The 17,841-nt window shown below is 40.9% G+C and overlaps 1 protein-coding gene across 1 annotated transcript in view; it reads right to left on the bottom strand.

The window, feature by feature from the left end:
- LOC125023015 (corticotropin-releasing factor receptor 1-like) overlaps positions 1-17,046 on the bottom strand; it is a 68,725-nt gene extending 51,679 nt beyond the window's left edge. The window contains exons 1-4 of the mRNA XM_047610071.1: positions 16,405-17,046; positions 11,237-11,324; positions 7,144-7,203; positions 6,643-6,768 (exon numbers count right to left, since the gene is read on the bottom strand). Of these exons, the coding sequence (XP_047466027.1) occupies positions 6,643-6,768; positions 7,144-7,203; positions 11,237-11,324; positions 16,405-16,434 (304 nt within the window). The 5' untranslated portion in view covers positions 16,435-17,046. The remainder of the gene's footprint in view (positions 1-6,642; positions 6,769-7,143; positions 7,204-11,236; positions 11,325-16,404) is intronic.
- Between the last annotated feature and the right edge of the window lie 795 nt (positions 17,047-17,841).

The raw sequence follows: 17,841 nt of genomic DNA on the forward strand, positions 1-17,841 counted from the left end.
GTTAGAGTTTTGTGAGTTTCGTCCCCATTTACTTAATATACTGTTAATACAAAATGGCATTCCCCATGCCAATTATTCAGTGAATTGTTATTATATTTTTACCACAAATTCCTTCTAATGGCACAATTCTCATTCGAACAGCAAATTATTTGCAAATGTGGTCACTAACTTCCAATTACAACTGATTTTAAAAATTTGTAATTAACTTGGTAGCCATGGAAATCATGCAATATCCATCATGCCATTATTCAGACGGGTACACAAATAATTATCTTTCATCGTTGCAGAATTACGAAAACCTGAAGCAAACAATTTGCGTTACAATACAATATAGTATACTGTAGGTGGATACTGGCTGTGACAGAGCGTACATCCTGAGCTGTGTCTGTCACACACAAGTCTGCATTACAGAGAATCCTAAAATAGGAAGAACACTGACGGCTGCCGAGATCCCGCCCGTATATATCTGTCAGAGCTCTGTTCTCACAATTATCCCTGCAACACGTTTAGCAGGTGTAACGCTGACTACATGCAGTAATGAATGGTTATGCATTGACGTATCCTTCCCGTCGTGCGTTTGTGGCATCACAGAAGAAGTAACAGCTGCACGGGTCCGTAACACCGTAGACTAAACCCCGGCATCAGGAGCCGGAACAACAACCGCATCCAAACACAGCCTCGGCAGCACAGCCGAGCGGAGCAGCTGCAGCAGCAGCGTTTACATCCAGCAGCTGGATACCGACAGAGAAAGTGGATAACGAGGACTAAAGTGTCACATCATCTCTCTGTGTCTGTCAAGTCTTTCCCTTATTATATTTGGACTGGACTGACTGATCACATGGATCAGAGGGAATATAGATGTTGTAGTTTCTAAGTCTTAGGTTGTGTCTCTGTCCAGTATATGTCCAGATTTCTAAAAACAGATGTGCATTTAAATGTCTTTTCTTTGCACGAAGGAAGACGGTCCACCCAGGAAGATGTTTGACAGGCATACAGTAAATTTATATCTCCTCCTCTGTCAGCCAGAGCTGAGCGTGAATCTCTCCAGTCATCCAGAGCCTGTGCAGCTCCATCGGACCGTATCACCCACAGATTGTAGAGGCTGATCCTCAAGAGAAGATATTCCTTTAACTTTGCAATCAAGATATTTTCTCATCAAGGACGACGCCCGCTGTTTGGTTTTCGTAGCTCTGACACAACGGTGCAAAAAAATGTTCTTGCACAGCACACAGAAACGCAAGAATTTATAGAGACCTTGTCTCTCGGTGGCAGCAAATCAGTTAACGGAGAAATGGAGTGGAAATGAATCAGCTGCTGCCTGTTCAGCCTGTACCTCCACATTCTTCTCTGAGTACTTCACCAGAGACCAAGACAAAGAAAAATCAAGTAGTCTTAAACTGAAGACCGAACACTTTTCAGCTCCTCCACGAAACACACATTTGCTCAGAAAGAAAGCTTGAAAAGACGTTTTCTGCAAAAATGACTGATCCCATCGTTTTATTTTCACATCTGGATTTTAGCCTCAGATTTGTTGTAACACACTGTACATGTGAATGCAGAGCATCTGAAATGCTAACCATATCTTGATATTTTAGTCAGAGATGAATTTCCGCAAATTCCCCAACGTAGGACAAATAAAGGATTTGTAATTATAATCCAAACTGATCTTAAGACCGAACTAAAGCTGAGCAGCTGAAGAAATTATAAATCCTTCTTTCTTGTACTAAACTAAAAGCCAAAACCTAAAAGCTTTGGGACTTTATCCATTCACAGATTAAAAAAAAAAAAACAAAAGGAAGAAGGAAAGAAACCTACTTGCTGTGTTTGCACTCTCATTACAAAGGAATTGCTGTGGTGTTTCAATGTTAAAATCACGGTTTAACTCGTGAAGGTTTTTGCTCTCAAAAAACGTGTAATTTGTCAAAGTGGATTTAAAAAGAAATAATCAAAACAAATAAGAAAACCAAAATTTTAGATGTGGCACAAGAGAAGAATTTGAAGAAAAAAAGCAGTCGTAACTTTTAAGATTGCACTAAAGTACATTCCTGTCAACAGAAAGCTTTTATTTTCACCAAAATATATATTGGACTGTACGAAACGTTCCAAACTGCATTTGTTGCTGCAATTTGCATTTGCAGTTGAAAACAGCCAACACGGCGCCAAATATTCTGTCATGTGAGCAGCAAATGGCAGGCGAGAGACAAGGGCAAAGGAACAGATGTGATGTGTGTCTTGAGTCCACCGGGACCCTAGGAAAAAAAAAAAATGTCCACTCTAGTCTCTAGTCCACTTGGTCAAGAGCAACAGAGCTTTGCTCTGCTAGCTATGTTAGCTAAAGCACAAATGAAATAATGTGACGCCAACGGAAGCTCATTCACCAGCAGAATGAATTTTTTGTTTTTTATTAACGGTCATTATCTGGTTCACTTACCACTGTCTTCCTGTCTTTTTTTCAGTTTTACTCCTAGAGGAATGACTTCTTTTCATTTTTAATTATTGTCACTCTTGCCAACTTTAAAGACTCGTGAACACGACGTGTAACTGTGTTCATTGTGCAGAGTCAGGTCAGATGGGGGCCCCTTCGGGAGGTCACTTACTGTCACTGAAAATTTAGCACACTGCCACTGCTGAAGTTTAAAGTTTCACAGCCCTTCTGGGGGCCCCCCCGTACTAGTCTAGGACCCCAAGCAGTTGACAAACTGCACCTCAGCTCAGGTGTGATTCAGCACAAGAGAAAACCATGGCAGCTACAGTCATGCTGCAAGCTAAATGCTAATGTTTATATGTTTACCATGTTCACCGTTTTATTTTAGCACAATAGTCTTGTAGCCCCGTGTTCGGCTTCACAATTTCTCATTAAACAGTTTAGATTATTATAAGTGTGGCCACAGCATAAACGGGATCTGTACAATAAAAATAAGAATGCTACAAACTAAATGCTAAAAAAAATATAACATGCTCTTAGTGGTATGTTTATCATGTTCACTGCCGTTTTTTAGCACATTAGTTCAACAGTATTTGTACAGAAAGTACATCTGCGACTGATGAGGATGTGGTTTGTTTCGCAGATATTTAAATTTAAACTTCTGAAAGTGTTGACCACTGCGTCATAAGAACCATTTTGAATCCTGTGTTCACTGAATAGTATTGGTGTAAATTAAAATCTTGAATTCACATTAAATTTTCAAGCATATCTTCAACGATCACTATTAGTAAACAATTAAAATAATTAAAGCCGATGGACACCACATAAACCTTAAAGTTCTGCATTAGCGCTTTGTTTATATTCTATGCACTACCACCTGCAACCACAGGAGTTGCCAGATCAGTCTAAATTTCTTAGCTAGTGTTTAATGCGTTAATTAATTCATATCTTCTCATGTCATTCCTCCTTAGAAATGGCTCAGTTAAAAGACAAACAAGAATGTCACAAATGCTAATGCGTCATGTTTACCCTCAACCTTAGTATGTAAGCATACTACTTGTTCAGAAAGTAGATCTGTAACCGATGGGGTTTGCTTTTCACGGATGACAACAATTTAGAAGTTTTGAATAGCATCACTCTGAAAAGAAAAGTCTTGTAGCCTTGTATTTGCATTTAGTGTTCAAAGCATCAACATTCAACTCAAAAAACGTAGCTCCTTGAATGAAAGCAGAGTTAGCACGTTCTTAACTAAAGCCTAACAACAGTCTGTAAGGTCACACTGTGCATCTCCGAGATCAACAATAAAACGGATGAATGAACAAAACCACAGCTCAAGTATTTAATTTAATGCTTTCCCTTTGCCTTCCTGACCTTGTCAGTAAAAAGTCAATAATCAATAATGAGGGCACGCAAAAAAAAAAAACTAAATATCCTCAAATTTAAAGCAGGCGTCCTTCATTTGTTATTTGTAATAACATCAGTTAAGGTTTTAACATTGAGTGAAACTCCACAGCACGTCATCATCCTGAACAGTTTTCAGTTTTTCACTCAAAAACACCTCAACTATTGACCTTTGCCGGCAAAGTCAGCTGACAGCCGGTCCCTTTTAGGCTTTTAGGCCATGCTTGAATGGAAATTACGTTAATCCTGAAGGTGAAACGAAGCTTGCAGTGTCAAATTACTGGTGAGGTCTGGCTGAATTACAGCGTAGTTTACTTTCTCTCTCCTCCTGGGTCCCGCGGGGTGTTTAGACTTTAAATTACCAAGAAACACACCAGCTTTCATCTCATAAATTTAGCTAATTGTGTTTGCTGTATGTCTCCTGGTGGGGTGTTTGTGTTACCTTCAGAGTGCTGCAGTGTCCTACATAGATACACATCACACACATCTGATAAGGATCACTGCCAGGAAGACTGTTGTTGGGGGAATTTTTTGTTTACGCAGTGTTTATGGATATATTAAAGGTTAATATATATGAGACTCTTCCTCTTGTATGTTGTCTGAATGAAAATATTAAATAGATATGAATCTGATTAATTATATTTTGTTTCATTAGAGTTAAATTATTCATCATTTTGCTGAACAAGCTTTAAAGGGCCGCAACGCCTAATTTTAAATTCCAAAGATTTTAATGATCAAAAATCCAACATTAAACATCTAGTGTGTTGGATTTAAGGGAATTTATAAATAGGATAGCATACTGCTGCCTTGAAATGCTGCTTCATTTAATGGCTCATGAGCAGAGTGCATGTGATTTCCACTCTCAGGTGCATTGTAAGTGGGAATTTTCTGGAAGTTCAACATTTTCAGAAATGGTGGAGGTGGATAATAACTTAATATACTGTAATTTAGAGAGTTTATCTTTTATATTATGTCTGAGGAAAATACTGATATTCAAATTTCATCTGCACATGTCCTACCCGGATGTTAGCTTGCTAACTGTTAGCCTTGCTGGCTCCTAGGCGTCAACAGTTGCCTAGCAATGGTGCTCTCACAACTTACAAATGATGTTACCATCTGAACGTTGAACATTTCATTGACATGACTGACCACGTTATAACCATGAGCTATATTAGAAGGATACATATACATACATATATACTGTTTATATATATTGTTTAGTTTAGATTGATCCCTTCCTTTCTACATTTTTTTTCTTTTACAGTAGCCCAGGAGGAACAAAGTAAGAAAAGAAAGTGGTGAGGGAGCTAAATGCCTATCCACATATAAAACACGTTTTTCAACTCTTCGTAGGTGACAGATCACTAAAAAACATAACATTTGAGCAATGCCAATCCATCAGGGTTCACCAAAGCTCCAAGTTGACTATCACCATCACAGACAGTGTCTCCTACCCATCGGTTTAACTTGCCACTGTCCACTTTTCATCCCCAAACATTTTGTTTCTTGTCCACACATCGCTGCTAGTCTTTTTCTCCGCCACTTTAGTTGGTTGCAATCTGCCATCTCACCAGTAGTTGTCACTGCACCCTGCAGACTTGTCCTTTAAAATTTGAAAAGTAGCATTTCTCAGTTCTCTATTTTTAGCCAAACTTTATTTTCCTAACACCTGTGTTTGTACTTTTATTGTCAGATTTTGTTTTTATAATAGAACATAATGTTTTGCAGCTGAAACTTTTTTCAGTGTCTAAAAGCTAAATCTTTTCATATGGAAGTCTGCCAGGGATTTTTTTTTGGGACCCAGACCTCAGCGTTATTAAACTCTCAGATATTTTCGCTTCAGTTTCAAGCCGTTGTTGCTTTGGTCCTTGTTCTCGACAAAAGTGGCTGACAGACCACAAGCAGAAAGCCATCCCTCTTGGATTTCATCTTGGAGTATAGATACACACACATATTAATTTTTTATTTCACCCTTTTGGGAGAAGATTTTCTTTCAGCAGAGAGCAGATCAGCTTGCTGCAGCAATTTAACTTTGGTTTGCCTTAAAAAGAAACCTTTAACAGACGAGTCCAGCAGAGCAGAAACGTGAACCACTTTCTTATTTTAACAAAAAATAAAAATAAGAACATAGACCGAAAAAACCTGACTTCATAAATATATGCACATAAATATAGTTCAGATTATTTAGTTCTTTGACCCAGATCATTCTTTAAAATGTAGATTTTACTGGAAATAAGTGTAGAATAAACATACTTTTGATCCTCCCTTTTCATTTTAGGGCCTCCTCAGAACAATACTGTGAAATATGATACATAAATTACAGGTTAGCTTTCAGCACAAGCTTGGCTTTTAAACTAATTTGACTTAACATTTTATCCAATTTAAACACAAAAAACAACATTAAGATTCAATTAGAGAGATCCCAAAGAGTTAATAAGCCTGTGCCTTTCACACTTGAGTGATTGAAGTTGCATTATGTGATGTTTTTCTTTTCTTTTCTTTTCTTTTTTTACCATTTAAGTCCAGATACAAACAGCACTTTCCACAGCGGGAGCTAAACGCATCATGTCATTTTTGCTTCCATCCTTCTGGCACTTCATGTTCTATTATCTGCAGAGCCGTCCTATTGTACACACATGTGTTTTTCTTCACCAATTTTTATGCTCATGCAAATTTCTGTATGCACAATTACATAAACAGGATTTGCCCACAGGGGACTTTGGGGAAGGGGGAGGGTTGGCGATCAATTTAATTCTTGTTTTTAATCTAGTGTGTCTGGGCTCTGCTGAGAGAAGAGAGCTGACGTGTGAACTCACTGGTGGTGTTGTATCGGACGCCGTAAAACATCTCCGGACAGGGTCGTGACACCATCTGGCCGGCGCTGCTCCGGGGCCAGCAGGTGCCAATGCCATCGATGGAGGTGTCACAGTAGATTCCTGAGCCTAAAAAGTGGGGACAGAAATGTCATACACAGACACCCGTGCATTCACTGCATGACTCAGGGTTACATATAGCCATGGTTAAATTCTCACATGCCCCCAATGATGTTGGTAATAAATTCTGGAGCTGAATAAGCTGTTTGTGTACACAGATTTTAATGATTACTCCTGTGCTTTGTTCTGCTGAGCTTAGCATCGTCTCCTGTGGCACGATGCCAAATCTATTTCCAGTATTGCTCTCGTCTTTGAAGTAGGTCCCTACAATCCGAGTTCAGACCAAACTTGTTTCCCTTGCGGGGTATTCCACAACAACTCTTCTTTGACTATGTGGGGAATTTCAGTTTCACACATCTGAGAGGAGAAATGTGTCCAACTCACCGCTCCACTGGCTCGTGGCATTGCTCAGGGTTTGGTTCCAGGTGGCGACCAGGGTCTGCACTGCAACCCAGAGAAACAGCTTCGTCAATGGGCTCAATCATTGTTTGCACAGTTTAGAAGATGCTATGAAAATCTCATTAGATTCAGCTTAACGGCGACAAAGGGTGAGCATTAAAGGGCAATGGTAAACACTGGTGACAGACCTCACCCTAAGCAATAACAGGGCGGCAGCAGCAAATATGAATGTGGATGTGCCCCAAGGGTCAGGCTATTATTTCTGTAATAACGCAAGAGGATTTAGACTCTAGATGATACAGAAATAAGGATGGAGGACAAAGCTGACGCCCAATTCTTAACGCTTCGATGAATCTTCAACCAGTGGGTTTAAGTGGTGAGAAGGTCAAATATGAAACGTGCATGGACTGCCTTCGCGGGGAAAACATGCTTTAACATGCAGAAGTGTGAGAAGAATTTATTAAATATTATTATTATAACCTTAAAGTTCAGGCAGTTTGACAGTTATTCGTTTCCAATAAGAGAGCTGGATTAGAGAAATGATACTTCTCTCATGTCGGTATGCTAGATATGCTCAGTGGCGTCTTTGCATTAGGGGCATGGCTCCTCCAGAGGGCGCTGCTGTGCAGGGAAGGATTATCATCTTGTATAAATTTTCTTGTCAAAAATATTCTTATGCATATTAAGTAATAAACACTTTTGTAGTTGTGTGTGAATAGTTTGTTGTGCCCGAGTGCATCTCCTGTTAATGCTCGGTGGGGAAGAGCTGAGATGGCCCTTGCCTGCAGTGTTGTGGACTGGTGAACTGCTGCACGTGAATGCGCATGTACAGCGCACTCTTCAGTTTGGGTAGTGTAGCCTGAAATTGAGCGCCCCAGAGCTCTTCTGATTGGTTGATATGAAACAAGGGGTGGGGACTGCACAGGTCTCACTAGCTTGGCTAACGTACGTAACGTAACAGTTAATTTACATTTCATTAATTCATTGCATGATGAATCGAGTTGACTTCATGGCTACTGTGTGATTTAAAGCTTTACCACTTGGGTGGAAGTTGGAGATAAAAGGTTTGGGACCACATTGACCGGAGGTTTTAATCGTTTCCCAAGAGGGAAAAAACAAAACTAGGTCATTCAACCAGGAGCGTGTTGAGCAGAAAACTTAACAGTGAGATCGTAAAAAGACACTAGGTGAGTCTAATTTTTTTTTAATCTAGCCTCAGTTCCACTAAGGCTTCACCTCTATGACCACTTTTGAATTAGCTGGGAGTTAGGTTTAATCAGGGCCTGGCAAGATGGCGCACTGAACACACTGAGCATCAAAACTGTTTTTCTTAGACTTAGACTTAGACAGACTTCAATGATCCACAAGGGAAATTAACTGATCATAGTAGCTTAATTGAGACAAAAAGATGAGCTGTTATACAGTTGGATAGAATAGGGAATAAAAGAAGTTCTGTAGCATTCACTATGGCAGTGGAGAATGAGCTCCTCTGACCCTCAAATGTTTGGTGTGGCGGATGGGATGGATTGTCCATAATGGAGAGCAGTGTATCCAATGTTCTCCTGTCCCTCATTGAGACAAATGACTCCAACTCCCTACCGATCACATGTCCAGCCTTTCGGATCAATTTGTTGATCCTACTGATGTCTTTTTTGCTGGCACTACTTCCCCAACAAACCATGGCAAAGAACAGGCACTCGCAAGAACAGACTTGTAGAAAGATTCTAGTAATTCAATGCACACATTGAAAGACCTGAGCTTCCAGAGAAAGTAGAGTCTCCTCAGGCCCTTCTAGTACACAGCATCACTGTTGTCCCTCCAGTTCAATCTGTTGTTCATGTGGACTCGTGGACTCCCAGGTACTCGTAGCAGTCCACTACTGGGTGATGTCCACAAAAGAGATCTTATATCTCCTCTAAAGTTTCCCAAATTATGATGCTACATCTTAGTTGGATTATCCGCACAACAGCTAAAGTTTAAAAACAGAAGGGTAATTGTGTGCCAACATGACTCTTGATTCAAAATGTAACAGAAGGATTCATCAACAGTGACGGTGCCTAAGAGCTTGTGTAAGTAAACAAACACTAAACAGGTCTGGTGTGAAAGCAACTTTAGTGGCAACTGCACTTGTAGACTGGAGACTGTCAAACACATGGCACTCTCAGTATTTAATACCGTGCGCCGTCGACAAATGCTTCAGCATATTGGTGGTTTTGCTCACTTACATTGCCCGTTGCGCTGTTACGCTGGTGAAGTGAAGCCACATTTTGGAACATTTTACCATCATGTCTTCCTTGGCATCACTTGAGATATGAATGACGTGCTTTGACGTAAACAGTCGGCACGAAAAGATTTGATAGAGGGAACTGATAAGCATGAAGGCTAATGATATCGATGAATTGAACCAGTTGGAACTCTGTAAATCTGGACTCATCACACCACATGACCTTCTTCCACTGCTCCAGAGTCCAATCTTTATGCTCCCTGCAAACTGAACCCTTTTTTTTCCAGTTAGCCTCAATGATTAGTGATTTTGTTAAGACTAAACAGCTGTTCAGTCCCAATCCCTTGAGTTCTCATCATATTGTACCGTTGTTTTTCTTCCATTTGATTTCTCTAAATGTTTAAGTGATCACTGATTACCATCAAGGATTTTTTTCCGACCACATTTCTTCCTGGAAGACGATGGTTCCTCACTACCCGTCCAGTTTAATAACGCGCTGGACAGTTCTTAAACCAATTTTAATAGTTTCTCCTTAGATGTTTTCTCTGCTTGATGCATGCCAAACATTTGACCCTTCTCAAACAGACTAACATCTTTTCCATGACCATGGGTTGTGTCTTTTCACATGGTTGTTTAAGAAGTGAGAAGCTCCTCATTGCAATGATTGGGGTTAAATAACTTGTTGCCAGCTGAAAGACAATCACTCGAACAGAGACTTGAGACTCAAGGCTCGAACCTATTTGCTTAATTGGCGCCAGATGGTGACTTTTTTTTCAGCCATGCAGTGTACTACACTTTTGTTGTGCACAACTTGTTTGAGTTATTTTTTTGGCCAGGCAGTATAAATGAAGCTGGGGGTCAATCATAAGGTAACCACACACTAAACCATGGCTCAGTTTATCTTCTATTTCCCTTTGTAATCACCAAAATGAACTGAATGAACGTCATGCTGGTTACGATCTTTGACTTCTTTACCGAGACAAGCCCCCTACTGGTCATTACAGAAAATACAAACTTCGTTCTGGGTTGCCTGGCTATACCAAGACCGCACAAGTCACCTGCAGATGCATCCACAGGCTGGGCTAAAACATACCTGGTACTTGATATAATACTTGGTCTGCTAGCTTGGTGCAAAGATAATACGCAATAAAAATATGCAACAAAAGTCTAGATTCAACTGACTGCAGACCTGATCAAAGGTGTCCTTTCTCTAAAGCTGAAAATACTGACATTTGCATTTTCAATAGTGTCTACTGGTTGATCAGCAATTCAGATATTCTATTAACATTTTAATGGAATCAAACCATTTAACATAATCTGGTTATATCTTAATAAGATGAAAATATATGGGTTAAGGACATTTTCCACAGTCTGTTTAACATTTTCTTGACTTAATTAAAGGCTTAATTATCAAACAATGATCAAAACAAATGATAGATAAATAATAATCCTTAGCTGAAGCACAAGTGGATATTTTTGATATACAGAGCTACCTGAGCCAGTTTTCTGAATGAGCGCAAATAATCTGTGCGTTATCTGGGCGTACGCTGTGGCTTTACGTGTTTAATCACCAACTATTACTGTACTTGAGAGCTCCACGACGAAACGGAATAATACGAGCGGACAGTTTGCCAATAACCACAAGGGGAAAGTTGTGAGGGAGGATGAGGGCTTGGCATTTAGATGATATGGCCACGAAATGGAAAAAGACTGAAAATCAATTCAATCTCACAAGCGCAGTCAGAACGGAGAGACATGAAGACACATGGGTGGAACTGGGAATCAACTGCTTTTTAAAAGCTTGTAACCGCTGTGGCTGCAGCAGTAGCGGTGACAGCGATCCAGTCGACTTACACGAGACGTTCCCCGACAGCATGAGCAGAGCTTCACATGTCAGGTCTGCCAGAGAGGCCGACGGCAGGAGGCTCAGGATGGCACACACCTGCAAACAGGAGAGTGTAAGAGAGGTCACGTTTAATCAGCAGATCAAATATTAACATAACGCCGCCCCCCCAAACTCCCTGCCCAGACGCCTGCATCTTGTGCTCCTTTAATTCTTTCATGTATAGTAGATGAACTTCTGATGAATTGAACTGAAAGCACCTCTGTGCCCTTGGGCGGATGATGCATGTATTAACAGCTCCTCTCGCTTCCTAATTTGGAGCACTTTGTAGTCTGTGATCACCACCCATCAACAAACTGTTTCATGTTTTACAGACACAAAGAAATGACTTCTTAAAGAGGCATAAATTCATTTCCGTTTGAGCAGGAGGCGTGCAGTTGCCTCCTTTGCGTCCGTGCAGAAGGAGAAAAAAAAACACTGAATAATGCACATAATTATATATATATATATATATATAAAACATAGTATCTGCTGCATGTTTCTACGTCATGTTTATCCGCTCCATTCCCACACGAACACGGAAAAAGAAAATAGTCTGTGTTCATGACTTTGTTAACTGAATTTTCCTCAGCCTGGACCAGAGATCGTGCAGGAATCTGTCCAAACCGGGGAGGGCTGTGTTAATATGTTGCACTGGTGACATCTGGAAACCACTGATTTCACCGCTGGCATGCATTCAGCATCCCTCACTGCCTCTTGACCCAAAAACACCACAAAAGGGACAGCAGCTTTCTCTGCTTTTGTTGCGCCTAACTTTTTTTTTTTTTTCATCTACTGACCCCGGCACCGAGGCTATCGTCCTTGAGGGGTTAGAGGACGCGAGAGGGTGGCTACGGTTACCCATAAACAACGTTTGATTTCTCCCTTAAATAAAACATCCTCATTAATAATGCAGCTCCTGAAACTGTAAACATGTCGCTCGTTCGCGGGCACGGAAGGACGGAGGTAAAAAAAAAAGAAGATGCTTACGATCTGTTTAAATTCACTTTCTGTCACCACATGTGAATGGGAAGTTCATTCAATCAGCAGCAGCAGCAGCGTGAAGCACCAGCAGTGAATGTAGTCAGATCACATAAAAGGTCGCTGGAGCGCCCCAGATTTCATGGGAGGGTTCCTGGTGGGTTCGCTGCGTCCGTTTCACGCTCGGTGAATCCTGACAGGTATCAAGGTATGGTCACCTATTACCTATTATCCCCCGCAAGCCTAACGCCTAATTAACAAGCGACAGCGATGAAAACTACAGGGAGGTGCAGCACTTCATTATGGACAAAAGGATTCTATAGCGTGTGTGCAGCGGCTCCTCTTTGCTGATTCAGTGACTATCACAGTGGTTTGATGCCTTAAATCAGTAAACACAGATGAGACTCATCTGTTAGGACTGGTTAATGTCAGCAGACATCAACATCTGAAGGCCTCTTCTTCTCTGCATGGGATTCCTGCAAACATCTGGAAAATCGCTTTGGAAGAAAGTGACTGACAACAGTCCTTCCACATTCTTTAAGCGCATTACCAAGTTGTTCTTCAAAATACCAACAGCGGTGAAAATTGCAACACCTCCGCGTCCAGACAAAAGTCCAGATTTCCCTGGTTTTAGACCCGATCCAAGAATAAGGGAAGTAGTCTGAGAATCAAAGGTGAAAGGAATTAGATTTACGTTTTTTAACAGTATTGACTGGTTGGTCAGTGATTTTTAGACAAACATTTGATGGTTTAAATGAACAAAAACATAACTATCTTTCAGAGATTTCCTGTATTTTATATGTCAACGACCTGAAAATGTTTAGGTTTAGGACATATTCCACCATTTCCACATAAAGAAATGGCCCAAGTCATCATTTTTGATACATGAAGCCAAGTTTAAAGCTGCACAGTTGTTATTACTTCCTTTCCATGATAACATTTGTTTTCCACTTCCATGCCGTTTGTGCAGCAGCTGCTCTTTTCTGATTTAGTGAATGAGTGTCAGTCATTTAATACCTCGAATGCGGAAACGCAACTGAGTCCGTTTACCTATCTGTGAGAACTCTTTAACATCAGCGTTTCTCAGCCGTGCTGCCGAGCTTCCTCCACAACTAAACCACCACAGACACAACTCGGATAATGCAGCCATTTATTATTTCACAATAACTTTTTTTTTTTACATCAATCACAGGGATTTCTTATTCTCATCTTGTCAGATTTGTGCAATATTTGTTTACTTAAGAGCAATACTCCGGTTGGAAGTTTGTCATTATTCATGAATGTCAACCACTTCAAGCTTTTTTCACATAACTCTGGTTATTTTTTCACCAAGCTGCAGTTAGTTACTTCAGCTTGATGCAGCGGCTGTAAATATACTTTGTGGCCTTCATATGCTATGTCTTTTTCCCCGCTTGCCTTATTCTGTTTTTTAGCTTAACTTGTATGTTTGTCCCATCTAGTTCTGCTGCTTTTTTAACCCCTAAATCTCCTCTTGTGCATCAATAAAGTCTCATCCTAGCTTATGAAGTAGACAATAAAGTAGACAGCGGTTTATTTTTATTTGTAAAATTGTTCTCACGGGAAAGCTTTACGGAGCGGTCGGCATGGCAACTGGTGGTTACCATTATGTCACATCCTGTTTCTACATCATCAAATAATTAAAAACAAAACTTTGAATAAACATGTCAGCATCAACGTTATATTAACGACTTACAACGACAAAAAACATCTTTTGACGTGTATTTAAGTGTTTTAATTTGGCCCAAGTCCCATCCGCTAACATGAAAGAGGTGGAGCTTATGACCTGTACTGCAGCCAGTCACCAGGGGGAGCTCTACTTGCTTTGGCTTCACCTTTGGGGAGCAGTTTCACTGTCCATCGTTATACAGTCTGCACGTAGAACTATAGTATTAGTGATAATAAATCAATATAAAAAGAACTTTCATATGTAAATGTCATACATCCATCGTGTAGTTAAGAGACTACGGTGATGAATCACTGACAAATAGCTTTAGCCAAATGCTACGTTGCCAGCTAGCTGTAGATAATTAGCAATTGCGGAATATGCCAAACAAACAAACAAAAACAAACAAAAAACACACTTACACTGTTTCTTCTACATGAACCAGCTGCAGGACATTATCACTGACACATAAACACATGAGCAGCATTTATTCTTTTTGTTTTACTTTGCAGTTGGTTGAGGCGGATCTGCAAACAAAACGCAATAAAAAAATAAAAAAAAAAAACCTGTAAATGTTTCTTTCTTTAACTACACATGACTCCTAGCTGGCCCGTCAACATCATATGATGAGGGCCTTATGAGGAAAAGAGCGGAGGGCAGTGGTGGGAAAGCACTCCCAAGCGGCTACGAACAAATGCTGGAAGTCTTTTCTGTCTTCTACGTGCCATTTACTGCACACTGAGAAAAATCAAATCACTCTTATTTAATCTTGCAGTTCCCTCCTGCTCTTTATCACAAATCCCCTTCGAAAAGACGTGAATTAGTGCGAACCAAAACACTCCAGCCACGGCTATGGCCTATTCTAAGGTTTAATTATATTGAGGAGTTCTGTGCAGTAACCTCTTTGATGGCTCCGTCTTTGTTGGTATCCATGTTTTACATTTATCATAGCAGTGTGTTTCACACGAGTATTTCGCACGGCATCCTCCAACACGGATCTGTGCCACACGATTGTCAACCCTCGGCACGAGCGAAAAGCTCAAGTGTTCAATCAACTGCGGCGGGTTAGAGGTGTGGCTCACCTGCGAAATGTCACCGCTGAGCACGCTCTGCTCGCTTCACATCCTGCTGCTGCTGCTACTCGAGGAAACACGACAGAATAAGGCAGTAAAACCACAATACTGACTCTACGGCCCGATTCTCTTACTTATTATAAAGATTCTTTCTTCCTTTTTTGCATCATGTTTCAGATTCTGATCTTTTAATGCAACATGGAAATTAGTAAATGTAGGACAGTGGAGTATTGGGGGGAAAAACGCAGCAGTTGACTCACTATAACTACGTGTCACTTTGAATATTCATGCATTATTTTATCCTTCTACTACCGTTGTCAGTGGCTGCTGTGCATAATCCTTTTTTTTAAGCATGTATAAATCATGATTCATTGTTAAAATAAATGAACTATCCTGCAGGATTTTAAGCTTCAAGCTGGGGAGTGAATATGATTAGGATCCTGAATGCAACATTAAATGCAACCAAAAATCCCACGGGATCAATAAACAACCCTCTCATTTTGCTCCCTTTGAAAGCGTGGCTTCTAGCTGGTCCTCAACATTTCTACACTGTGGCAGAACATCTGGCTCTGAACACACAAGATGCACTCAAGTGCTTCGGTTACTCTTTTTGACCTCAGCAGGCATGCGATACCTACAGTATTTAGGGGTCTTAAATCACAACAATGGGCACGCAAATAGAAAGCGGAGTATTCTGGACTATTCTTAGCAGCAGCAGCAGCTCTCCTTACACAATGGACAGGAGAATATATCTATATGTAGTAATTCACCTCGGGCTTCGGCTTCAGCATCAGCGTGCCTCTCCTGACTCCACCATGTCATATGCCCTCTGTGGTTGCCTCTGCCAGTTCCCTCTGTATCAAATAACTATATGCTCAACATTTCAAATAGCCGAGATGTAAATTGATCATCAGTCTGTTGACCTCTCTCATCCATGCGCGCGCACAAGAGGAGGAAGTCAAGTGAGAACAGTTGCTGCATTGAGGCACAATTTGATCCCTAGAGCGTCCCGTTTGTTTTTTTCTTTTTTCTTTTTTCAGCCTCAGTATTTGAGTTCCTGTTCGTGCCACTTGGCATTGTTTACTAGTGCCGTCTTAACCCAAAGTTCAAGTTTCAGTCTTTACAGGTGAACACGCCATGGGTCCAGTGCCTGTTTAAACGAATTTGATGTAAGTCATTCCGAAAACTCGGAATCTCCAAACCCCCCTGCGACTTTTTGGATAGATTTTATTTGAAAAAAAGAAGAAAAAAAAATGACATCTGGATGTGGCGATGGTGTTAAATCCCGTGCGCATCAGTATTACCACCAAGCAGCAGTGTAAGACTCGCTTTTCTTATTAAAAATGACACACAGCTCCAAAGCATGGACATGAAGTGGAAGCGTAAAGAGCGCAGGACTCACCTCGAGCAGATGCAAGCATTTGCGACGCATTGCTATGCCTTGTATTCTTCACATCATTTTGCTCCCATAAATGTCTTCTTAGAACTTGATTTAAACCTTTCCTTTCCCACTCCCTGGAGCCGTGTGCCCTTCGAGGAAAAGTCGCAGCAGCGCAATCTTTTTGATGGTGCCAAAGATGTTGGAAATGTCACGCGAGAAGAAGGCGCGTAGCCAGAAAAAAATAATAAAAAAAAATAAAATAAAAAAACACAGCGGTCAGGTGTCCAAGGCAATATCAGATGTTAGATTATTTTAATGGAAAGTATAGGAGTATTTCAGCTTCTCTTCGAGTGATGAATACTGCTCGGTTCCTACCGGCTCAAATTAAGACGTTTGTGCTACAGTTACCGAATCCACCTTGGAGAGACGCGCACCGACCGGACACTTCCGTAAACCTTCACGCCTGGCCCCCAGAATCGAAACTCCCCTTTTACACGCACGCTTTGCTCCGCAGGTTTGCCTCCGTAGCTGCGCCGTGGACGTGCCCACAGCTCCACATCCAGCTTCTGACTCCCTGCGCGGAGCCGCGGCGGTGCGGATCGTTCTCCTTCGACGCGCCGCCCACGTTGTGCCACTTTGTGGGGAATATCCGGCCCCATTGAGGAATAACTCAATTCCTCTCCTCGGCGGAGTTAATTACGCAACGACTCTTTGCTCCAGATCCGCATCTTTAGTCCAGGCGCAATCTAGACGCGGCTGCTACGAGAAAGTAAAAAAAAAAAGGACCCATGTTTTTTTTTTGGAAAGGGGATTAGATCCGAGCGCATTACCAACGAGAAGAGGGAACCCTCTTAACGTGTGCCCCCATTTTCTGCCGAATTAGTGCCAAATCACAGAGTTCAGTGATTTTGGCTGAGAGCTCAGATGGACAGATGGTCCCAGTGTGTCAATAAACTTAAGTGTCTCGGGGGACCATTTCATTTAAATAAAACCGAAGCAACTGAGTTCCAGTAAATAATTGAAACAGTGGCGTTTTCAGATTAGCATAGAAACAATGAATGGAAGTCCAGAAACAGAAGCACAATCTCATTAAATGCTTAAATTATTTAGGTTCCTAATCAGAGGGTGGCGCATTTTGAGGGGTCCCAAATTAAATCAATTAGGATCGTTTTCTTTTTTCCAATTTCCTTTAGTTCTTGTAAAAGTAAATGATGGCCACACTTTGGCAGCGAAACCAAACCATCAATACAAAATGTAATATTGTATAAAGCTGTGCAACATTCTTTATTTTGTTGCCTGATCCACAAGCTTATTGTATTTTTGATTAGCTTAGTTCTCATAACAGTATTATTCACACATTCCTTTTAGATTAGAATCTATTTCTGCATTCAAGTGGCCAAATAAAAGGAAGAAGAAGAATCTAGGAGCTACTTACCTTCCCCTAGGAGGTGGTGGAGA

This window comes from Mugil cephalus, chromosome 16 (assembly GCF_022458985.1).
Source record: "Mugil cephalus isolate CIBA_MC_2020 chromosome 16, CIBA_Mcephalus_1.1, whole genome shotgun sequence".
NCBI lineage: Eukaryota > Metazoa > Chordata > Actinopteri > Mugiliformes > Mugilidae > Mugil > Mugil cephalus.